Genomic DNA, 26289 nt, shown 5'->3' with positions numbered 1-26289 from the left:
AGGACGTGCGTGTGCAACACTCATGTGGTGGTTTGTGGACGCCAAGTGCTTAGCTAGAATTTTTTTAAGAAGTGAGGCGGGGTTCATCTATGCTTGATGCATGTTCGTGTATATGTTTGTATACAAGGGTGTATTTATACTCAAGCAAAGTTCAAAAATTACAGAGGGTTAACACCCCCTCCCCCCTTCAAAAACCCGGCTTTGCCCCTTGTGGTTGCCGCCATTTTTAAATTTTTTTATTTCCAAATATTGTTGGCCATTAAGGCCGTAACAGAAAAACAAGTGCAATGTATTGTATGGAAGACAGAATTTTTTTAAATACACAAAGAAAAAATATTTAAATGCTGTTAATAAAAACGTATATACATATATTGTGATGGTGGTATAGTATGCAATATGAAGTAACTACACGATGTATTTTCAAACAACATAGCAATATATGTACAATACTATAGCAACACTTAATGTTCACAACATATTTTTAATGCACTTTTCAAAGCTTTCTATGTTCTTCGAATGAAGTGCCAGTACTGGCAACTGATTCCACTCTTTTATCATTCCTGGAAAAAAGGAATACGCATACACATCAAGATTGCATTCAGGAACCGAATACACAAATTGATTGCATGATCTGACATTGCTGGAAGGCCTGGGAACAAGATATTGTTTAGTTTCAATATTAAGGTGTCCTTTTGATAACAAAAAAAAGAAATTTAAGTCGACCGTCTTTCCGGCGATGAGCCAGCGTAGGCAATTCAAGCAACCGAAGCGTTTTAGAAACGGAGTCACTTTGTGAATAATGCGATAAAATTAGCCTTGCGGCTTTTCTCTGCATTTTTTCAATTCGATTTATTAACCCCGACTGGAATGGGTCCCACACTGCACTGGCGTATTCTAGCGCTGGCCTTATGTAGGTCAAATATGCAAGCAGCTTAACGGATGGTGTTGCTAGCTTTAGTTTGCGACGAAGGAACCATAACTTTTTTTCTGCAGCTGCACAGATGCTGTTGACGTGCAGTTTCCAACTTAAGTCATTTGAAATGATTAAGGCTAGGTATTTTATCGAGTCAGCTTCGCTTAGAGTTGTATAGTTCATCTCATATTGAAATTTAATTACAGGCTTTTTTCTGTTAGTAACTCTGAGCATAACTGATTTAGATTCATTGATTTTCACTTGCCATTTAGTGGCCCATCTTTCTACGGCTCTAAAAGCTTGCTTAAGTGACGCCTGATCATTCTGGTTATTGATTTCACGGTATATTAGGCAATCATATGCGAACAACCTGATTGTTATGTCATCCCTTACGTCATTAGCAATATCATTTAAGTAAATAAAAAAAAAAGCAGGGGTCCGAAAACAGATCCCTGTGGTACGCCTGAAGTTATGTTTAGCAGATTCGATTTGTTGCCATTTATTTCGACGTATTGTGTCCGACCTGTGAGGTATGAGCGGATCCACGCTACAACTTCATAATTTATATTCATTTCCATTAGCTTATTTATTAAGTTGGTGTGCACAACCCGGTCAAAAGCCTTCGATAAATCTAAAAATATAGCGTCGATCTGCTTTCTGTTATTTAGTGCAGTCGAAAAGTCATTAATTGTTTCTACGAATTGTGTAACAGTGGATACGTTCAGTCAAAAGCCGTGCTGATAAGAAAAAAAATGCCCTCTTGTTTTCACGATAACCGTAGATTGTTATTGATATCATGTGCTCCAGAAGCTTGCAGCACACGCACGTCAATGAAATGGGCCGGTAGTTTCCTTGTCTTGCTTTCCACCTGACTTGTGTACTGAAAGAACTTCTGCAACTAGCCAATCATCTGGGATTCCTTTCTGTACTAGCAATGCCTTAAATATAATCTCAAGATAGCGGCCTACCCATTCTGAATACCTGCATAAAAACACATTCAGTATACCATCAGGGCCTATGGATTTTCATCTTTAATATTAAGCAAAAGTGCTACAATACCTTCATATGACACCTCTATCTCGGGCATTGTTGAAATGTATGGGGATTGTAGCGCAAAGGGTGAAAAATCATTTGCGGAACTATCAGTAAACACTGATTAGAAAAAGTCATTAAAACAAGTTGCGATACCAGAGAATTTCATCACGAGTTCATCATTATCGACAATGCCTCTAGGACCCTCGTTATCTTGTGACAAATGGCGGCAAAAACGGTGTGGGTCATCCTTCATAAATCCAGTCAATGTAACATAGAAAGTTTTCTTAGCCGCAGTCAGCTTCGTGCGCAAGGCAGTGCTTAGTGCGGAAATTTTACTGTCATCTTTAACTTTTTTCGTTCACTGCTAATTTTTCGTTTTAAATGTATTTCAGGGGTTATCCAAGGATTCTGTTTATTTTTGTTTTTCTCTTTTATTGGGATAAACCTACCAATGCAGTGAAATACTATATTTTTAAGTTCACCCCACATTGCATTGATGTCATTCATCTGACTGAAGCTATCTAAGCATAGAGAATGGTGATCATCGAATGAAGCTATCTAAACATAGAGCTTGTGTCATTGGCTCTGACAAAATTTTGGAAATGCGTATTTGTGCTGTCAGTCCTTGAGCACAAGGTGGTATGCTTTATTTCCAAATAAACTAGCTTATGATCTGAAATGCCAGCCTCTACTAATACCTCATATTCTTCAAAACGCCCGTCCAGGAACACCAGATCCAAAATCTATCCCGATTTCCCAATTACGCGCGTGCTCTCTTGAACTAGCTGTTGTAAATAATGACTGAAGGCTATCTCTAGGAGCAGTTCGCAATGATTTTTTTGGCGAGACTCCGCCCCAAGCTCAGACCAGTCGATGCCTGGCAAGTTGAAGTCGCCAGAAATAATAATTCGAGAGCCGCGGATCTTCAGGCCTTCTAAGTAAAGCTGCATATTTTCGAGATACGAAAGAGAGGAGTTAGGTGGTCTATATACTGCACCAAGATTTACCGTTGTTTTACCTACTTTAATTTGGCACCAAACACTTTCGTGTGTTGGAATGCCAGCCATTTGTACAGAGTCTATATCAGCCTTGATCACTACAGCAACCCCCCCCCCCCCCCCCCGCTCATCGCGGTCCTTGCGAATGATTGTTATAGTTTGGTGGCACAAGCTTTTTGTCTTTTATTTTGGGCCGCAGCCACATTTCGGCAATTGTGATGACGTGAGGATCATAGTTAGCCAGTATGTATTCCATGTCTCCAACCTTGTTAGCAAGACTTCTTGCATTCAAATTCATCAAGCGTAATGTGCTCGGATCACATTCTTCCTCCCGTCAGTCATCCTTCCCGTAAGACATCATGCACACAGTCAGCAAATTGAAGGTGTCCAGAAATATCAATTGCCATCTGATGTATAGCTTCCATGCAGTGCCATACCAAGGTGAAGTCTGCATAAACGAGGAGGCACAGTAAGTTCTTTTTTCTTTCCCCTGTTTTTCATGTCCCCATCGCAGGTCTGCGGATGCTAACTGTTCAACATTCTAACGTGATAGCATTAAAAAGCTTGTTTCGCGGAAATTCCGGCATCGGCATTGTTGGTTGTGGTAGAAAAATCATCTTGTGCTTGACCGAAAAACCTTGAAAGATTTTAATGAAATAATAATAAACAATTCTGGGTCTGAGTGGAAATCGAAACCCGGGTTATTTCAGTGGTAAGTGGGCGTTCTACCACACAGCCACACCACTGCTTGTGGATACAGTGAAAATACCTTCCTCTGCTTGGAAATGCAGAGAAAGTAACTTTCATGCTTTACAAACACGTGCGTCCTGTATACATGCTTCACAATACAACATAAAATTTTGCAGTAATAATGTCCCCTGTAGAACAAGCCTACATTGCCATCGCGCGTCAGGGTATGTGATTATTATTACTTCATGGTTTCAAGCCGGTCACCCATAACAATAGGTACACACATCGCTGTGCTTTTTCTTTTGAGGCCACGTAAGTAAAAGCTAGTTTATCTGGATCTCATTACCTCGGAAATTCGGTTAAAGTGGACACGCGGCGTGGTCCCGGCAAAACTGCGTATATTTCAATGGTTTCAAATGCTCATTAATTCGGAGGAATTTAGATGCACACTGGTTAACTCTGACCAAAGAGGGCTATCGGGACTTCAAGCTTTCAGTAACTGATTCCAGTGACTGAAATCGTGTGACGATTCCAGGACTGAAGTTTTCGAGAAACCGAACGAACAGCAGCGGAATATGATCATGATGATAGTGAATGAGGGGGGAAGTGGCCAGGTGGCACTATACCCCACACGGCGACAGTTTGCGCAGCCACCACTACTCCAGTTGCCCGCGACGCCTTTGCTGCTGCTTTCTTTGCGTTGTGACTTCGCGCATAGCCTGTGGAGCTCGGGTATATCAAAAGAGTTGACTGTTGAGCGAGTTGCATCTTTGACATAGAAATCGTCGTTATGTTCTCGGGCTGTGTTTGTGCGCGTTGATGATGGTGTGGCCAATGCTGGTTCGCTGACTGATGAATAGCGCACCACGAGCCTTTGCGGTGCGATCACTGCCACTGCGCATGCGTCATAATGCGAGCCGCCGTTCGTGTTCGCGAACCGCCCGCAGAAAATCCGAAATAATGTGCGGCAATCGCGACCTGCGAGGCCCGCGAAGTGCTGTATGTAGCTTCCGTGCATTTAGGTTTGCTGGCTGGGCGAAAGTCCCTAGACATTTCCCAAGGGAGAGAGGAAACGCTATTTTAAAACTCATATGACATCCGCAACTAAAGCAACGCCCGCAACACTTGCGAACGTTATTCTAAACCTTTCTCAGAAGAGCTTGAAGCGGATCAGAATTACCGTTTCGATATTGACAATGAAGATGAGCCGGCGTGACATCGCACCGTGCAGGAGGCCGCCGAAGCCATCGCTGTTTTCGTTGACTTCTGCATTACTTCTCGCGACAGCGAGTGTGCACACCACCACCACCACCACATGGGGTTGAAGAAGATCGTTCTAGTGCTAATTCCGATGATGAGACAGACTAAGTTGACGCAGTTTTTCGTGAAATAAAGGTTTCTCTGTGCAGAGTACATTTTTCTTTTATTTTGATGGTTCATTCAATAAACCGAAATTTGGTTAACTCGGACATTTTTCCCTGTCCCGTGAGATCCGGGTGAACGAGCTTTTAACATAGTGGGTGCATAGCAAGCTCGAAAAGATTTCATGGACTAAGTGCTTTAACACTGGCGACAGGATATCGCTATCGCGTTGAACTGTAAAAGGTGGAGCGTGAGGGTCCCCCAATTTTTCGAATTTAAGCGGATGCAAACATATGTCTCAGTCTCGTGCCTCGATTGTCAGAATGGCACAGCTTTCTGTTGGTCATTCTTTGCACACGTGCAACGTTAGAGTTCGGTTATTTATGACTTTGGTGACTTACGTTACACGCGGTCTATGCTGTATATTGTTAAATGATTTTGACTGTGAAATAATGAACACCACACTGGTGAAGACTAAGTTATTTACTGGGTAAACTTGCACCCAGCAATAGAAACACTTGCAGGAGAAGCGACACAGCACGCAGCACGAAGATAGCAGTCGGCACAGTCGCTAGTAATCTGATTAGGGGGTGAGGCCCCTTGGCACATATACACGTGGGATCGTACATTCCAGTGTTATCACTGCTACTCCGGTAAATTAGCAAATAAACTCAACTACAGGCGCTGTGCATGCAATCTTATCAGAATGCTATAAAACAGCTGTCAAATTTCCCACACGACCTCGCGAGGCTTGTGTCGAGGGCCAGCACCTTTAGTTTAAGCTAGCACTGTGCAAAAGCAACATTTTAGGTGCAAATTGATTTAGAACATTGAACTGTAAGTGCGAATCGAACTTAATAATTAAAAAATACTTCTCGGACATTTCTAGCATATTTTTCCAATACTTAAAAGTGAAACTGCAGTAAAAGAGTTGGATAGAATTTCTAAGCACATTCTTTTGAGACAGCAACATGAAAGTGTTTCTTTTGGGTAGGTTGATGCAGCCCTGCCTGAGTGGTGTTTTATAGAATGAAGCAATGCAGAGGCTGAATTGTCCTTATGCACATGCTTTGGTGCAACCAAAGTGTTGCTGACAATAGTAAACACATGAAAGGCAAAGATGCTCTTTCCTCAGTGTCTCTTGTTCTTTCAGCTTCTGCGGAAGTGCAACTTTTGTGGGGGACGAGTGTGTGCTCCTTTAGAGTCAGAAGTTCTAAAGGTACTTCATAGATGTCAATATATTAAAACATCCAAAATTCCAGATGCTAAAAATCTTTCACATCCGATTTTTCAGACTTCCTGCCCAAATTTCAGGTCCAGAATAGCATTAGTTGAGCCCCCATTTCTGCCACATCTATCATCTTTAGATTGGAACTTGTGTATTCTTAGTCAATACATTTGCGACCGCAATAGAGCCTGAAAGGAAGCTTCGCCGCAATACAGAAGCGTGATAGTAATAATCTGGGGTGAATCGAGTAGCAAATACTATTAGAAAATTATTCAATTGAATGATTGGTCGATTGATAAGTGGGGTTTAATGTCCTAAAACCAACATATGATTATGAGAGATGACGTAGTGGAGGGCTCCAGAAATTTTTACCACCTGGAGTTCTTTACCCAAATCTGAGCACACGGGCCTACAGCATTTTGGCCTCCATCGAAAATGCAGCCGCCACAGCCGGCATTCAATCCTGCGACCTGCGGGTCGGCAACAGAGTACCTTAGCCACTAGATCACCACGGCGGGGGAGAAAATTATTGGAAATTTCGTATATTCGCACAACCCTAGTTTTGGGAAATGACCATGGCTTTGTGACATTGCATGACATGCGGGTGACTAAAGTGAAGACCGAAAACTCCAATTAAAGAAATGTTTTTATGATAAAAAGATGCTGTTCTAGGAAAGATTTATTGCCTTTTAATACATCTTCAAAGCCTTTGACCGTGCGAACCACTACGTTTTGCCGAAATAGGTGCAATTTCGTGCTATTAAAGGCACAGTACATTTCAACTTTGCACATTCATGAAAGGACTCAGATTGCAATAATAACAACACAATGATAATGTTCAAATGCTCAAATAAAAAATGATCAATGTTAGCATTCACCAGGAAATAATTCTGGGATGTTTCTCTTCATACCTTAACGAGATCACATGCAATGATGGCAATACTGAATACAGTTGAGCCCGCTTATATAGAACCTGAGCGTGACGCGGCATCCGTTTGCTGTATCCCAAAGTTCGTAGTAAATGAAACACAGCTCTTAAAAAAAAGTTGCGAGTGAAAACGCAAACATTTTTGGCCCCAAAAAGTCCGTGGTGCACGTGTTTCGAATAGCAGAAGCGATAAGGGCGGTCAGGGTGCTCGTTCGCCGAGGCCCGTGGCACAAGCTGCACGAGGCACTGGCTCCAAAGTTTCGTCATTCTCGCAGTCTGATTCCTCCAAATCGCTCGCCCCACGTACTTCATTCACAATGCCCCAATCTGTGCACAATTCCGCAGTGTCGGGATCATCATCGGCCATAATTAAACCATCTCAACAAATGCTCCACCCGCTCTCCCAGGTCGGAGTCGACGACGCGCTGCCACAAATCTCCGCCGCAGTGGTCCTGTTCGGAAGCTTCAGGCTCGGCATCGCGCCCGACGTCGATGAAGTCAGCCTCGCGAAAACAGTTCAGCGCGCATGTAGCCGTCACCACCGCCCACAAAATATTCACCATCTCCACAGCTGAGTACCGGGACGCCCGAAGTGGCAAGTTGGCTGCCAGGTGGTCAACAGCTATGAGCAAGCGCTCCGCAACGCGACACCTAATGCGCGGATTACGCTCAAGCCAAGGGGTCACACTTTCGACGTTTTGTTGAGCGGCAGGGAAAAAAAAAAGCGTGCTAGTCCTCCCGTCGGCCACCATGACCACACACGCCCACCAAGAGCAAGCAAGACGCGCACCCACGACACACATGCCAGAACGCGTGGAACAGCTCTGGGCCCGTTTCCAGTCAGAAAACGAAACTAATTCGAGCCAGCGTGGCGGGCATCGCGGAGCGGTGGAGACAGACGAAGGGGTTGTGATCAAGAGAGGAGACTTGCGAGAGAAGGGCAAGAAGATGCGATAAAGAGAGGGGAGGATGCGGCGGGAAGTCGACATTGAAAACCAAAACACACGGGAAGAAGGCAGGTTGGGTAGCTTCCCGGAGGAAAAGAAAGGTGGATAGCTTGCTTGAAATGTCCGTGTAACTCATGCGTAGAAAAATCTGGAAAGAGTGCATGGCCGCCGGAATCGGTGCGCGCGGCGGTTTCGAAGAATCGGCGGCCGTGGTCAAAAAATCGTTTTGTTGCGCCGGCGGGTTTGCGTGCTCTCACGAACTTCACTATTTCGCGATTCGTTCTGAGCAAATTAACAGCCATTTTTGTGCTTCCGCACGTGCGATTCGTTCCGCACAAATTAACAGCCGTTTTCGCGCTTCCGCACGCGCGCGGAAGGCATGCTGGGACGAGTGCGAAGTGAGCGAGAACAAGTCCTAAACACGAAACGAATCGCAAATTATCAGAGCCGGTGGGGTAGCGTACGCGCGTGCACTAGACGCAGACAGTCAGTGGCCGACGATGTTGGCAAATGGTCCGGTCACTCCAGGCCGGCGACACCAACGACAGTACCAGCGATCAGAAACAGGGTAGATGGAGGACCAGTCTTCAAAAGATCGGTGGCAGTGTGAAAATACGGGCATCGTCTGGCGATGCGGGGTGCTCAGAGTAGCCAGGGGGGAGGAGGGGGGGAGAGACAAATGACGGAGAGGCGCGTAACAAAAAGCGGTCAAAGAGAGCGGCAACTAGAGGGGTGCGGAGGCATGGCCGGCGTTTAACAATAAGAATGTATGGGCACCTCGCTGATGCCTGATCGGTGGTAGAAATCGGTTTTCCGGAAAGTCGGCAGACCGCTGACTCCGTTTGCTATAACCGATCAGCCGCGCTCGGAGACGTTTGTTGTAAGTGCGATTTTGTGCCATTGAACCAATGTATATTTTTACGGTGACACGGATATTGTTCATTTTAAGCGAAAGTTCCTTTTAAGTGGCGCCGTTATATGTGGGCTCGACTGTACCTGATAAATGCAGATTACACAAGTTCATGGCGCATGAACTTTATTTGAAAAACTAATCAGGTGCTAACAAGAATGAATTATTTGGCTAAGTACCACTCAAATTTAACTACAATGAAGCTAAGGCTGCAATGTTTAATATGTCAAAAGCACACTGCCGAGATCACATTGATTGAGCTGAGACAGAAGTAAACCAAATATGAATAGAAACACTGTGGAGAACACATGGCCTCAGATGACCACAGATTCTGAAATCAAGAAAGAAGTTGCAGTACCCGTTAGATTTCAGGCGCTATTCAGTAACAAATCATGGCTGAATGAGCTCACACGCTTACCTGTCATTTGTCCTTGGAAGCAGCGTGCCAAGTTCCTTAATGCGATCGTTTATATTGAATCGCCTCCGCCTTTCAACTGCACAGAGAGCACGCAACACAGGATTATTGAAGCCAAGCATGGCTATTCACAGAGCACCTAATCTGCTGTGCACTGTTTCAATACAGCCAAGCTTCATGCATTTCCATCTTGCATATATTCTGGCTACAACAGATCTTAGCAGGCCTTGGCAACCTCAAAACACCGATACTAATTGCCGCTTAGAAGTACTGTCAAGTCTTTGCAGTGATAGCTGTCGCACTTGCAAGAATGTTATGCAATGATGACTAACATGAGCGGTGACTATTCAGTCTGTTCTCCAAGAAAAAAAATACAATCCTGCCCCGTGACAAGGAAAAGATGGCATCTAAACGGACATGATCACGAGCAACAATGTACAGTAGGCTCTCAGTAAACGGAGGTCTTTCAAACGGAATCACTGCTTTAATGGAACAGCACCTTCAAACATGATTGGTTTCGTACCTCAGTACTGCATCCCTCTTCATCCCTCAATGAATTAAACTACAGTTAAATGAAAGATGTTTTCTTGGTCCATGCAGGTTCAGTTTACCAAGCAGCTACTGCATTCTCCTTTTTTTTTTTTTTAGCAAGACCTTTTTAGTCATCAAATATTGTTTTTTCAGAGAATTAGCTCTTTGTCAACTCTGAAGGCTGTCATAATCACATCTCATTAGCTGTGAAGCTCCCAAGAAGTGCAACGCCACACAATACGATCAAAAGGCAGATGAAAATGAAAAGAACCTTCACTAATTCAGCACTGTGTAAAGTGTGTATTAGAACAGACATTCAAGGATTGTCAATTCGGAAGGAGTGAAAAAAAGATGAGCTTTTGTTTCCATCAGCTGCTGGGTACATGTAAATCAAATATAGCAACAAAACAAACACAGCCTTTGCTATCACCCATGTTTCGTGCTGTCAAGCACTGCGAAGCAAATTTTATAGCTTTCATAAAATCAAAATTGGCTTCCTTTCGCGATGGGCATTGATCTGCACATTAGACTACCAGTAAACAAAAATATTTTGAATGGAACTGCTGTGTAAACAGAACTGCCACTAATATGATTGATTTCCTACTTGGATTCGGTTCCCCAGCTGAGTAAACAAAGCTCCTCTTAAAGAGAACACACTTTTCTTGATCCCTCAACGTTTCTTGTTTTTTTTAACGAGAGTTTACTGTACCTCGCTGCTAAAACACTTTATGGTTCGAGCTACCATATTAACCAAGGCGCTTGGGTTGTCCCTTTTAGCTAGCAACAAGGATGCAGCAATGTTACAAAGAACGCACTCATGTTGTGGTTGTCCTTCTTCTGCCGGTCCTTGGCAAGAGCGCGCAGATCATTCTCAAGCAGCTCTTCCTCCTTGACCAGGGCAAGGTCAGGGGGACACGAGGAAGACACAGTGCCTGCCTTGGTACTGCCCGCGGGCCAGACTTCCTCAAATTCCACCAGGGAGCTGGGAACCGTGGAGTGGCCGCCACGACCCACACCCAGGCTACTGAGAAAGTCCTCGCCATCAAAGTGGGACAGGTCATCAAAGGCATCCTCAAACTGCAAAAAAAAAAAAAAAGAGCCACTATAAAACGCTGGAAATAGTGTCGCATGCCCATGAATTGCTTGACCTCGCCTTTCTGATTAATGATGTTTACTTGTGTAAGCAGGTGAGTTGGCAAAAAGACAAGTTGCTTATGGTGGATTCAACACAGTTGTGCAGTGGCTACGTGTGGTTGTATGTGTGCCTTTGCTGTCCTGATTTTTGGGCTGTTTTTCCAACAATATGTTGAACTAACTAGCCAGAAAATTCACCCTTCACAATGTACAGCACAATCTACTGTTAAAGGGAACACTCAAATGCACACCATCAATATTCCTGGCCCTCTGAAAGTAAGTTCACAAGGAAACAATCTTCATACACGTCAGTCATGAGGAGTCAGAACTTTTGAACCACTAGCAGTCTTATGCATATCTTAGCCACTATGCTTTCGTAATATAGCCAAATCTAAACATGCTGCTCATGCAGATATTCCCTTTAACAGTGGACCTGCCTGTACATGCATCGAAATTGTGGAAATGACTCGCAACCCGGGCAGTGCAGTGAAGACGCAGGAGTGCAAACATCTCATGAATTGTACTGAAAACATCAAATTTGTGTTTGAGCAGCAGTCCTACTATACCATGACTACTAAATGCAAAAGCTTATGCTGTATAACATACTTTGTAACCACTCCTTCATCTTGTAGGATTCTGCTGATCTGCCAAATTCATTCCTCATGTGCTTGGAGTTAATTTGCCCTTGTGCTGCCAAATAAGAGCATCATGGTTGGCTCAATTAGTACAGTGACTACTGCAGAAAGGCACTGGTCCAGGATTCAAACCCAGGACCCAGAGAATTTTTCAGTCAACTAAGAAGCCTTCCTTTCCGAGAATTCCAACTTTCTGCTATAAATAGATCAATGCCAATTTTTCTTTTTATAATGTCTTCTCCATGCATGTTACCTATGTGCAAGAACTAAGAACCTGTTGTTTTTGATGACCTATGCCTGCAATACCGAACTGAGCAAGAGCACTAGTCAGAACTCTCGATCTCCTCTAAGAGGGATGCAGCAATACCGCAATATGGAGGACGTAATTTTGCCACTTGCCGAGAATTAACAGCCATCGCTAGGCGTGACACCATTGCACGAAAATTGCATAACGTACTGCATTTTTTTTCTGCTTTTGTATGGCGTGGCGGCTCGAAGGCTCGTTGCAGCAAAAGAAATCAGCACTTCTTGCCCTCCTAAGTGGACATGCTGCGGCTGTGGGCCTCACATCGCAAGCATAGCTAGTGCCAAAATTTTTTGGCCTGCTGCAACGGCCCCTTATAGTGTCACGCCTTATGAAGGTCGCTTATGTGATATATCGCCTGACGTCTACTGTCACTGGTCTAGCCAAGACTGATGCGTACCTTGCCCCAGTTTCAAGTGATACGAGCTCTGACTCACTTCACCAGTAGACAGTGTCTGCAACAGCAAAAAATTTTGACGCAACATTCGGCCACAAGCGAAACAAGAGAACAATGTTGGGCTGAACTCTTGAGTGGCTCCTTAGATAAGCTTCCCACGATCATCCTTCGTCATCCGTGTAAAACAAACATCTCTCATCCTATAGGCTATTCTCGTTTCAACAGATCACGATAATATGACGAGGAAAGTTCCTTTTATCTGAAGTAAATAACATCCTAAATCATTGACGCAGCTGACGGTACACAACTGTATTTATGAGTGGCTGTGTACAAGCATTATTAAAAGCTGTAGATCACTGACGGATCATCCAAAGATCACTTAATCAATGTCAAGTGTATCGACCAATGCTTGATTGCCGCCAAATATTGAAACATAAAAGCTAACGCAAGCACAAATTAAAAAAAAATAAGAAAATAAAGATGCATGAGTACTTCTCAGAAGTCTAGCAGAAAAAGATTATGAAATATGTACTATGGTGGACACACTCAGGCAGACCTGGTCGCAGCTCCCACAGGTCACGATCACAGCGACAAATCCAAGAAGCAATTGATTATGCTGGCAGCTCAATTGTTTTTCACACGGGGATGGCATCTGCACTGATGCTGTCGCGTTCAATACACACTCATATGAATGGTGCTCCATGCCTCGCAAAATGCATCAGCCATTCCTCGCTGAAGAATTACTGTCATGTCGGAAGACCATGGTTAGTTGTTTGGTTCACTTCTTCAACAGAAGTCCCTTCACTCACAAGTTGTAATGGAGGGCATTTTGCAGCAGCATCAAAAGTGGGGACCGAATTCTGGGTATGCTACCTTATGAAGCCTGAGAAGCTTCAGATTAATTTCGATGACACTTGCTCAGTTGTTGATACTCATGTTGTCAACAACTTAGTTCACGGTCTGCTTCGACAGTTTCACTCTGTCTGCCTGCTTTTCACCTCACATTTCAACAATCTCAATCTTATCGCTTAGTGAAACGTAGCTTCCTTGTCCTGGAGGCCATTATGTAAACACTTGCAGGTGACACCTTCATGGGCAGCATTTTCAGGAGATCACAAACAGTGATACCTTTATTTATGTAAGATTAGCGCTGAGTGCGCCGCAACTATGAACAACAAAATTTCTGGCCTACTGTACAAGCACTTGTGGCATAGTGAGAGACTGCTGTGGCCTATAGACCACGGAATGCTTATGGGCCTTTTACTCTGTTAACTAAATCTCCTGAAAATGGGAGCTTCCCTGAGAGCAGTCAGCCGAAAATATAGTCCCAGGTAACAGGCATTGGAGCATGATGTTAAAATTGCACCACGAGGTGACAACACACTTTGTTAGATCAATGTCATCCTGAACTGGCTTGGCTAGAGGCTGGGCTTGTCTATAGTTTGTCAATTGGGATGCCTCATAATCATATTGTAGTTTTGGCATGTAATATGCAATTGTAGTGTTAACCCCTTGACTTTCGTGCTCTCAGTGGTAGATTCCACGTGGTACTATTCCACCGGAAATTCTTCGCGCCCGCAGATGGCATGGGTTGGTACATACAAACCACAATAAAATCTGCAAATCAGTGTAGTCAACCCCGTTGCCAGCACACAGGGCAGCAATATGTATTTTGCTTACATGTTCATAAGTTGAACTGCATTTCTATTATATTCATTTATTTATTTATTTATTTATTTATTTATTTATTTCAGGTACCCTCATGGCCCGGAGGGCATTGTTGAGGGGAGTGGTACAGGATCAGGATGTTGAAAGGTGTTCGAATTGTACAAACATTGCACACATATGAGCAAATATACAAAAGCACTGAAGAAACAAGTATCCAGCGGTGCGTAGAAGTATACAAAAGTTTAACACAAATCTACACAGGTATTGCCTCTAGCATAAAAAGATAACAAAACTAACATTGACAACTGCATGCATATGACACATTATAAGGTAACTAAACACTGTGAAAAAAAAAAAAAGTTCAAGCTACACAGAAGTGAAGTACTCAGACACTTTTTTCCTAAACTGGTCAATATTGTTAGTAAGCACTAGGGATGGTGGCAGGCGATTCCACTCTGATGTAGTTCTAGGAATAAACGAATTTGAATATGCTACAGTGCGACATTTCGGGATACCAACTTTGCAAGAATGATCTATGTGCAATGAAACATGAGCAGGGGGTAAAATAAGAGCAGTTTTAAGGGTGGCGTTCAATTTATAGATTTTAAAGAAAAGGCACATGCGCGATATCTTCCTGCGCAGTGTGAGTGGTTCAAGAGATAGAGTTGCTTTCATTTGCGTTACGCTTGATAAACGGCCGTAATCGTGAAGGATGAAACGCGATGCTCTGTTTTGGGTTGCTTCAAGTGCATTTATTAGTGAATTATTGCATGGGTCCCATACTGAAGACGCGTATTCGAGTTTAGATCGAACAAGTGACTTGTACAATAACAGTTTAACAGAAGCGGGGGCTAGAGAAAAATGTCGCCGAATAAAACCAAGCGTCCGGTTAGCATTTAAGATAATAGAGGAGACATGCATATTCCAACTCAAGTCTGCTGTTAAAATAACCCCGAGGTATTTATAGGACGACACTGGTAGCAATGGGGAGCTGCTTATACTGTAAGAGGAAGGGTTTAATTTACGTTGGTGTGAGAACCGCATTACTTTACATTTATTAATATTAAGTGTCATATGCCAAGTCGAGCACCAATTATCGATAGCGTCAAGGTCCTGTTGAAGCAAAGAAACGTCAGTAGCATTTTTTATTTCGCGGTAAATAACACAGTCATCGGCAAAAAGTTTCACAGAAGAAGTCAGATTGCTAGGCAGATCATTAATATATATAAGAAAAAGCAGTGGACCTAAAACTGAGCCTTGTGGGACGCCTGAAGTGACAGGTAGAGTTGAAGAGTTAAAACCATTAACATGAACAAATTGAGAGCGATCTGTTAGAAAACATTTAATCCACTTAAGAACGTTAGGGTCGATATTCAGTTGGCTTAGTTTGTGAAGAAGCAGGCTGTGGGGAACTTTATCAAATGCCTTACAAAAGTCTATGAATATGCAATCAGCCGCGGAACCATTATCAAGTACAGAATGAAGGTCGTTTGTGAAGGCTACCAACTGCGTTTCACACGAAAATAATTTTCTAAAGCCATGTTGCTCAGGTGAAAAAAATGAGAATGATTCAAGAAATTTTGCCAAGTGGGAAGCGATGACGTGTTCAAATATTTTACAAGAAATACTCGTTAACGAAATGGGGCGATAGTTCAAAGCAGAATGTTTGTCACCAGATTTATGGAGTGGAATCACTTTACCTATTTTCCAGTCATCTGGAATCTCCCCAGACTGAAGAGACTGATTATATATTTTGGACAATATTATAGCAAAATAAACCGAGGTGTTTTTGAGCACTTTTGTATTAATGTCATCGGGACCACAACTAGAAGATAATTTTAGGCTCTCAATAATGCGTACAATGCCATCAAAATCAAAATGAACAGGGTCTATGGGGAAATCATAATGAGTGTGACAGGCAGGGAGTGACGAGTTAGTACAACTGGAAAATGCTTTTGCAAACCTGTGTGTATCACGGAGTGATCGCTAATTTTCGGTAAATAGCTGATGTCGGTGAGAAGATAGGGAGCTGTTGTTAACAATAGGTCAAGTGTGTTAGACGTGGAATCAGTTATTCTTGTTGGCTCAGTGATAACCTGAGTCAAAGAAAACGTTGAACAGAGTGCCACAAAATTTGATGATTCGCATGTTTCTTCACTTGAGATAGCGGGTGACTGCCAGTTAACATCGGGAAAATTGAAGTCACCGAAAAGAAATATCTGCTGATTAGAAAACTTTATGTGAATGGTGTTGAGAGTGCCGTGAAGATCATTACAAAAGCCTAGTGGCATAGACGGCGGACGATAACATACACAGAGTAGAAACTTCGTGAAGTTAACAGATATTTGGACGCAAGTGAACTCAACATTATTAGTGACATTGACTTGTGAGCATTCAAAATTGTAGTTAACAGCAACTAAGACACCACTGCCACGCTTTGAGGAGCGATCGCATCGGAAAATATTGTAGCACTTTTGAGCAGAAAAAATTTCACTGTCCCGTACAAATTCGTTCAACCAAGTCTCAGTTAATACAATAATGTCAGCGGCAGAAGTGTCAGCAGCACAAGAAATAGAATTGTGGTTACGGACTACACTTCGTATGTTAGTGAAAGATTATTTGCCTATGTATATGTAGATATTATGTATATATATTTTCTAACATATTATCTGTACCACCCCCTTACACAATGCCCCTCGAGGGCTCTGTAAAGTACTGTAAATAAATAAATAAATAAAAATATACTGTCTAGATACCCTATATGACATGAAAACAAGAAGAGAAAAAAAGTTGCTAATTTCCTCTAATGCAGCCAAGAGTCTGTTGTAGCATGGCCCATTAAATGTGCAATTCCATCGATCTATAAAACTAGCAGACCAAGTGAAGGTTGAAAAATTGCCCATATTACAAATTTTTGTTGCACACCAGTCCATTGTAATGAGCACCGAGTGTAAAACTATGCTTGGCCGAGTATAAGCAGACCAGAAATAACCTCATCGTTTGTGTCACACTTTTTTTTTACAGGCAGCCAATTACCTTAACTGTGCCTTTAATAGAAAGGCCATGAAAAGGTTTTCATGAGGGTCTGCAAGCCTGTGGGGCTGAAAGGGACAACTTTGTGCCCAATAGGTAATTTAAGCACTTAGCACCAAGTGTGTAATTTACTACATTTTGTTATGCTTTTTGTCAGAGATAACAGCGGTGTCATCAAACTCCAAGTTTCCCTGCTATTAGGACATGGCAATGGTGAGTGATATCTTCTGGGTGACCACCTTCAATAGCTGCCTGAGTGATGTCATGGGTAAACTTTAAAGTTTTTGAGAACGAGGGCTGTTTTTAATAGGATTGAGAAACGGTTTTAATAAATGGGTACAAATGCACAAAGCGAGTACACCAAGAATGATTTATCATTCGCAGGCAATTCAAATCTCTCTGCGTAAACTGCACAATTTATTACTACGCTTCAAATCTGTGAATCACTAAAGATAACAGTGGCTCATCCGAGTTATAGACTTCCATGGCACATAAGATGAACCTGCAGTGTAACACTAGGGACCTCTCTGATTGTAGGACCAAGTTAACACTAACAAGTTTTGCAACTTATGAAGAAACCATTCACATTTATTCACAACATAATTTGTTTTGTTTAAAGATAAGACTGATGGAAATTTACTTGGGGACTTCTGGTAAAAAGTGAATGTTGTCTGTCTGTGACACAACAGGCTTCAGGCTAAGGTTCACCTGCAACAAGCACTGGTGGTGTGGCCATCTGCGAGTGGTGACCAGAAAGCGCCATGAGGCAACCGATGTTCTTGCCTACATGGCACATTCTATTCGACATCACACGTAAGCCACACCCGCTTGCGCTGCCACTGCCCCGTAAAATAAGCTGACGTCCTGTGTCTGCGAACCTGATGGGTTTGAAGGTTCACGGCTGCAGTCCCACGACCAAAAGATTGAGCAGCTAGCCAGTTAGTATTCATGTAGAGGTTTCTTTTTGCTAACATTGTGAATCTCCCTGGGTACATTGACAGCTGCAAGTCTAGTGACTGGTGACATGCAAAGCTGCGACATCATGCTGCTGTGCAAGGCAACCAGTGAGTGGAGCTGCTTCAGCACTTTCGAACAGTAAGCGTTAGACTCTTGCGCCGAGATCGATGGCAGGATCTGTGCAGTTAGGACTGTAACTTCAGAACCGAAAAAATCCCCCCAAAACCTTCATTTGTGCTTGTCAGTGATGGTTCTCAAATAGATTTAGTTCGTTTGCATACATAGCATTTGCAGTTGCGGCATACTGAACATGTCAGGAGCCGCTATAACTGAAGCACCTGGAGATGCAAAGCTCAATCATGGGCTATAATGCACGTTTCTCACGATTGGCTCTGGCACACTGCCAGAGCTCATCTAATGGAAACACAGGATACGCCATCAAGTGCGCAGTTATTGCCAGCGATGCTGCATATTCGACGACTTGAGGAGGAAAATATGTGCTGAAATGAGGGTCATCATATAGTTGTCTATAGCAGGCTTGATACAAAGTGAATCACATAATTTATGGCATCAACAATATGATGATGATGATGATGATGCCTAAACGCTTGGTAGAAGACACTGCAGGAAGAAAAAGAAAAATGAATTTCAATGCTCCCTTGAAATTCCAGCATTTGATGTCAGTTTTTGACGACATTTGCCTAACTCTTCGCAGAAATAGATTTTCTTTTAAAGGAGCTGAATATGTAATCGAAAATTCCCGAATAGAGACAATGTGATGAATATAGAGACGAAAAACTGGGGAACCCTTAAGCTTCACCTTATTCTGTTCCTAGTGCATACTTCAACCACTTAATGTATTAAATCTTTTCAAACTTTCTATGCAACCACTACGTGACTTTAAGGATGCAGTAGCGTGTCTGCCTTGTGTAAGGGGTGACCTGCATTAAACCATGAAGTCATTATGATAATTACATGTTCCGATGCCAGATGGTAACGAATGCTTGTACCACGCATTATTCCTGTAATATTTATTGTTGCATTGTGAAGCATGTATACAGGACGCATATGTTTGTGAAGCATGAAAGCTACTTTCACTGCATTTCCAAGCAGAGGAAGTTCTTTTCACTGTTTTAACAAGCAGAGGCGTGGCCGTGTAGTAAAACAGCCGCTTTTCACGCAAACAGCCCGGGTTCTATCTCAACTCAGACCCAAAATTTTTAATTCTTTATTTTATATGCATGTTTCTCAACTTTTTTGGTCACATAAAGATGCTAGATTTTTTGTGATTTGTCACTCGCAACCAACGATGCCGAAAGGCGAAATTTCTGTAAGACGAGTTCTTTAACGCTACCAAGTTAATAATGTATGAAGTCACACTTATGTAATTGCCTTGGAGTTTTTCCGTAATTTAAAGAATGAAACACTGACACTCATTATATTTTCACTCTGTAATACATCAATGATAACCACATTGTAAATAACATTTTTCAAAGCATGGTTTTTCCAAAGAATCATGCAGCAATGCAAACTAGTTCCCTTGCTTCTTTTTCACATAGAGATTTTAGATATTTTAATGTACATAAAAATTACCCATAGCTGCTATGTTTTTTCCATGTCTATGCAAAAATTAATGTAAAAAAGTTGCTAGCTTTTGTTGCTAGTAATTTGGCATTTCTGTTTACAAGTATCTTGCCCCTGATGTACGGGTACCCAGGCACGCAGACTATTGCGACTCACTGGTTACAGATGTACTTCATACAGTGGAACGAATAACTGCAGAATTCTCATCTTTACTGAACAAAGTTAAGGTTTCTGAAACACCTGAACACTGGGTAAATGTAACTGCATTTTTTATATATACTTGAAAGCGTAAAGGAATCCACAACTGGCCAGAGCGTGCGATTAGACTCTAGTAGAAATGAAGACCATGAAATATAGAGGACAGATTCCAGCGTTCTTTTGGAGTTGTGACAAAAATATATATTTCTTAAAATCATTCTTAAAAATAACAGAAACCCTTATAACATGCAGTCTAGCAAAAGAGCCTTGAAGGTGAATTTTGGAATACGGAGTCGATCCTGTCGCTGTGTATATTCGCACAGTCCGATACTGTCATGTGACCAGTAATCAAGATTAAAGTATGTACACTATTATCCAGCCTCGCTCAATTCTGTGCTACTTGCGAGTTGCACAGAGAGAAACGGCACTGTCATCACGGCCGCCAGTGGACCAAGTGGTACGGTAGCGCATGTGCGCAGAGCGCATGCATGCACACTAAACCGCCGCACTTGAATGTGAACCGGTATCACGCTCACTGTTTGCAGCATGGAGAGTATACAGCTTCACATTCGCTGAAGATAAGAAAAGTCTGATTACGAATTTTTCGTGGCACTTTTCATTTTGCCATTCCTTGATTAGACTCGCTGACTGCTAAGCTTTCCATCACTCTAACAAAAAGGCATTACAAACACTGGTTTTCAAGCCCTTTTAAGGTATACTACAAATGTGTTAGTTTTGCAGCAAAAGCAAAGCTGCATCACACTTTCATTACAGTCATATTTTAGATAGAGTATTCATTGTAATGTATGCAATAAAAAAATCTGCAAAGATACTCATAGGTAGCCATCTAATGCAACATGGCTGCAATAAAAATTACAAGTTTCTACACTATAGCTAGCATTGAAGAAGGCATTCAATCAACTGCAGAGTGTCACGGAGCGTCAAAATATGTCCCTATCTTACATAAATGTTTCATTGCTGTGACAACACATGTGTGTGATGTGCCGCTACTCAAGAACATCAGCAGTAAGAAATCTAAGTACAGCATATGTCGCAAAGCAGTCTACGACTGCATTTTTTTATGGCTCTGTCAAAGTTACAACCTGGGTCTGTCGGCTCAAGCCTAATCTTGGAAGCAATAAAAGCATCCACAGCAGAGCTCTGTAATTGCGTGAAGCAGTACAAGTGAGAAGAAAAAACTCTGTGCTGCTCCATGCATATGAAACTATGCTGCTCACATACATGGACGTTTCTACATAAACAGTATTGTCTAGGGGACTGAGCTTGTGCAACTTTTGCAAGCAACATGGTAAAACTTAGAACCAATGATGCCTCCATTCATTCACATGGTCAAGCTGAGCTCGATCATGGAAGTGAGCGCACACGTGAAAGTGCCCATCTCTTGGTGGGTTGTTCACAGCAAAAACCTAGATGCATGTGAAGGAAACCAAGCACACTACAATCTGTGCCTTTGCATTTTATTTTAATGATTTGCGTGTAGCTTTGTACTTTGAACACAGTATTGGAAAAAGCACACTAACTCTGATCCATGTGAAGCACAACGGCTACCTTGTGTGCAGTTGAATGAAAAGAGCAAAACCTACTACATCAAAACCATGTTTTCTTTGCAAGAATCGTAAGCCCTAGCCATTTTCTTGAGCATCCGGTTGCAAAAAACAAAAACAAAATGGAAGATAAACGTGCGCTAAGACATATGTCACCCATCTGCTTCTTGAACACTTCTGCGAGCTTTGTGCCCTTTCATGTTTGGTGCTTCAGCACAAAGACTCATAATCATCAGCCTGACTACGTCCACTGTAGGACAAAGGCCGGCTGATGATGATGAGTGCATATTATGCCAGTCAACTCGCCATATTAGCCATATTACGCCAGTCAGGCCATATTACGCCAGTCAACTCGGTCCTGCACTTCTTGCTGCCAATTTATACCCGCAAACTTCTTAATCTCATCTGCCCACCTAACATTGTGTCTCCCCCTAACCCATTTGCCTTCTCTGGGAATCCAGTTAGTTACCCTTAATGACCAGCGGTTATCCTGTCTACGTACTACATGCCCAACCCATGTCCATTTCCTCTTCTTGAACTCAACTATGATATTCTTAACCTCTGTTTGTTCCCTAATATACTCTGCTCCTTTCTTTAAAGACTGTTACAAAAAAAAAGAGGGGAAGCGTTCTTCATGAAAATTAAGAGTGATGAATGCACATTGAAACGCTACATTTGTTTGATAGATTGCGAAGCACCCATGTTTAGGAATTGCTTTCACATGGCCTAAAATTCCTGCACACCAATGGTGCTGGTTTTTCACGTTCATTTTTTAAAATAAAATTCAGTTGTTAGACAGCTCCCATTTTGTGGCCTTTCCTCCACCATGTTCTGGCTGGCTTTCCAATTGTGCATCCTTTCCCACTCACTCACTACCGCTCTACCATGCAGCAGCTCAAGTGTCCAAGTTTTTTAGCCGATTCTGCAGGCATAAACCTTGAAAGATGCACTAGTAGTACAAACACTAAACAGACTTGGATCATGAGAAGTTTTCAATGAAGATACACATCCCAGAAAACTGACAGCGGTCCCCTGTCTGACATTTTCATTACACTTTGAATACTTATCACCGTCACTATCAGCCTGCTGTTCCTGGCATCAATGCTTAGTTTCAATTTGCTGCAAAGAGAATGCACCCAAAGGTATAAATTGGTATATATATTTACGTGATTGGCCCTCTCAACACTGTGATTTGTTGCAGGCTGGTGTTCCCCTTCAACAAAATAAGTGCTATAGACCACTTACATAGCAACATAGTCTTGCATGAACTGCACATGATTAGTGAAACAGCTTATGAACGAATAGACCCAAGCATAGAACGATAGGCGAACATGAAAAAGGCTGCTTAGGTAGCAATCATAAACATATAGCCTTAACCTCTGCAAAAGGCTGATGCAATACAGGAAGCAATCATTTCGGCAAACTGAAAACTGAATAAAAAGCAATCATGAGAAAAAAAGCAATAAAACAAAGCCATTTCCTGCAGCTGCCTCAAATTGCGAGCAAACAGAGCAGGTCACACAGCAGCAGATGAGACAAAAAGCACTAAAAAACTGTTGCAGTTGCAATGAGAATCACGCATATGACAGAATAGTGAAATAAAACATGCCATAAGCGGCCATGAGAAGGAGCCTCTTAGGGAAACTAATTAGCTGGGATTACAGGGAGAAAGGAAAATGCTCAGATGAAGCATCCACCATAAGATGAGGAGGGTAGCACACAAACCAGTAAATGAAAAAAAAAAAAAAATGAAATGCCCAAGTGAAGAGATCTACAAAAGAAATAAAGCCGTACCAAAAAACGTTTCTAGAACTACACAGAGCACTACGCTCATCAGCAATGGGTTCTCAACTGTTTATGATAGATGCAGACAGGAATATTTTGGATAGAGGTGATGCACTGCATTGCATGAGCAACATTATTAGCAAGACCTTCAATATAAAAAAAAATATTGAGCCTATACTCACAGATACACTGAACAGATACACTGAATAGATGCACTCAAAGTTCAACCTAGGGGGCTACTTTGCGTTCTAGCATAGAACGGGGGAGAACAAAAGAATGAGAGTGAACCGCATGAGATTGGTCGAGGCCACTGAGATGGTCAAAAGATGAAAAAAGCCACAGAATGTAAGGGTGGACGCGTTGTTCTATCAAGAGAGTAAATAAAAAACGACCTCCGGACGATGTGGTTTGGATTAAAACGTGAGCGCTTGAGCCGCCCTGAGAATCAAAATTGGGCTGTTTTGTGCCTGGCTTACCACACTGCCACGCAGATAGTTCGGAAAAATCCTCACCACACAACTTGTCAAATTTGAACGCCACCTATCATCCCCCCAATACATTAATACAAAAAAGTGAAGTCACCTTAAGCTTTGAAAAACAATGACTGCCAATACTGATGTGAAACTGTATTATAATGCTATATTTCTTCAAGCATTGAAAACATTTATGAATTATCTCAGCTCGCCAATTGGCTGTTTGTTCTCTCTTGTTCTTCTGCTCAATCCCTGTGCCAATCTATGATGGAATGCTTAGAAAATTCTTCCCCTAGAGACCTCTTAACCGAGTTATAAGGCAAAAGAAAAAAGAAACAGCAGAAGAAAGTATCTCCCACCATACGGTAGCAGGACACATAATCAAGCAGGCGATTGTAGAGTACAAAGCACAATTAGAGACAGAGGGAGAGCTTTATTAAGCAAAAGATATAACAAAGGCTTAGCGTGAAGAGAAAACGAATTTTATCTATAAAGGCGAACGAGACAAGAACAGCAAGTTCCTGGAGGTCAGTTATACTTACATTGGTTAAATACGATGGCAATACAAGCCACCAAAATAGAGCTGTTGAAGGGGGTGAAAAGAAATGTCCCACTAGCAGTGATAGAACCAGAGGGGGCCGTAGGGGTGACTCCCCCCCCACCTCAAAATGAGTGGCTGGATCCACCCCTGCTGTACTCACCCCCCAGAGGATGTTTGAAGGGCTGTACCTCTGCTTGTTTGGCTCATAAAAGATCTATGGAGCTCATAACAGGCATTTATGGATGGCATTTCTAGACAGTGGGAAAGCTTAGAATAATAAAAACAAGGAAATGCTATGGGAAATTTTGATACGCGTTTTGGCAGAGAAAAAGTTGTTTGCAGGGTCAAAAATGCAAAAAATTATTATAATTTGCATGCGGACTGAAGCGGAAATGCCCTCTATCACCACTGCTTCTTATACTTTAGGTCAAGAGCGCAGAACAGCATATAAAAACTGACAATGTTTTACATACAACGCTATTAGAAGATGATGAGGCAGAGAATTCTTGAATTGATGTACTTGACCCCACAAGTATTTTTAGGAGTGAAGCTCCTTAGGCCCGCAGCCTATCGTTGCTTTTGAAGCTCCCTGTGCTGGGCAAATGCATTGAGTGAAACAACAAGCAACTCGCGCTGCATCGTACACACGCACACTCACCCACTTAGTCCTGCCCCTGAGTGCAGCAGACGCTTTCCCCACGCTACCACATCAAAGCCAGCAGTGAGATCAAACACACACGTTGTCGTTTGCGTCTAATTTCTAAGGAGCTTCACTGATCAGTTGTACACCCAAACCTCATTTTAACAATGTAGCATCTTTCAGAATAATTGGTTCATTACATCTGAAAATTCATTATAAAAGGATATATCATATTATTACCACTATCTCTATTGCGAGAATCTTTGATTTACTTTGTTATAATCGATAGTTCGTTATATTCGGGTATGTTATATCGAGGTTTGAGTATATTCAAACACGAACTGCAATGTTTTTGTAGCTGACAGTGCAGGAACACACAAACGTGTGGCCACATTACTAGCCCTCACTTTCAGCACAATGAAATCTGAAATTATAATCTGTAATGATGGAAAGAGTAGTGATTATTTAAACAGCACGCTGTACTGTAGAGCATTATAACTAATAATTATGTTCACGGACCCCCGAAGGCGAAACTCTCATTTGCGACCTTTTTACAAAAATTTGATGCTTTGCTCTCCTAATCCTGAAATTTAGTTGTAAATGTACTAACCCACTGTATATATTATGCCACAGTTCAAAATGCCCACCTAACTACACCTGCCAAGTTCAAGGATTCTGAATCCAGGAGATTTCCGCAATGAGGGGGGGGGGGGGGGTGCGCACGGCACGAAAAAGGAAGGACATCATACAAACAAAAAACATCCTGAAAAAACGAAAGGGGGGTGAGAGGGGGGGTCTCAATCACAAGCGCCAACATCAGCGTTGCGGTCTTATAGTGGCCAGGAGTGGCGGAACACACGAGGATATTTTTCACTAAGGTGAGAGTCTCAAAGAATCAACACAAACTCTCAAAGAATCAACACAACTAGCAAAATCTATTTCAGTCAAAACAACTCACGTGTGTCTTCCTGGGACACACGTGAAAAGCTGGAAAGACGCAGCTGGCTGCCGCAAAAACGCGGGTCAAAGCTTCGCTCACTACTGGTTTCTTTTGACAGGAATGCCAAAACGCGTCTAGCCCCTTTTTATTGCAATAGCAATTATATGGACAGTCCAGGCTGTTTTTTTTTTCCGTCGCCATCACCGTCATCCTTCACAGTATATGTATACGTATATATACATATGAACACTAAAAAAAAAAAAAAAAAGGCAGATCCCACGTACAGTGGTAATCGATGATATGCGAAGTACGAATGAGAAAGGTTGATATGTCACTTTAAAACCAGCACAGCGTTACGACGTGAAAGTAAATGATGCCATACATGACTTCCTTGTCATGATTATCATGTTTGGATGTGTCATTTACCTTCGTCATCTGTTCACATCACACGATAACAAATTTAGTATATGTGAAGCTA

At 42.3% G+C, this 26289-nt stretch overlaps 1 protein-coding gene across 3 annotated transcripts in view; it reads right to left on the bottom strand.

Annotated features, from left to right (window-relative positions):
• Mitf (transcription factor Mitf) overlaps nt 1–26289 on the bottom strand; it is a 127937-nt gene that overhangs the window by 15586 nt on the left and 86062 nt on the right. For all 3 annotated transcript variants that reach the window (XM_037424866.2, XM_075896250.1, XM_075896249.1), the window contains exons 4-5: nt 10773–11034; nt 9430–9505 (exon numbers count right to left, since the gene is read on the bottom strand). In XM_037424866.2, coding sequence (XP_037280763.1) covers nt 9430–9505; nt 10773–11034 — 338 coding nt within the window. The remainder of the gene's footprint in view (nt 1–9429; nt 9506–10772; nt 11035–26289) is intronic.

Source organism: Rhipicephalus microplus, chromosome 5, assembly GCF_043290135.1.
Source record: "Rhipicephalus microplus isolate Deutch F79 chromosome 5, USDA_Rmic, whole genome shotgun sequence".
NCBI classification, from domain to species: domain Eukaryota; kingdom Metazoa; phylum Arthropoda; class Arachnida; order Ixodida; family Ixodidae; genus Rhipicephalus; species Rhipicephalus microplus.
The sequence above is the reverse complement of the archived record's forward strand: the minus strand, read 5'-3'. Positions and strand labels throughout refer to the sequence as shown.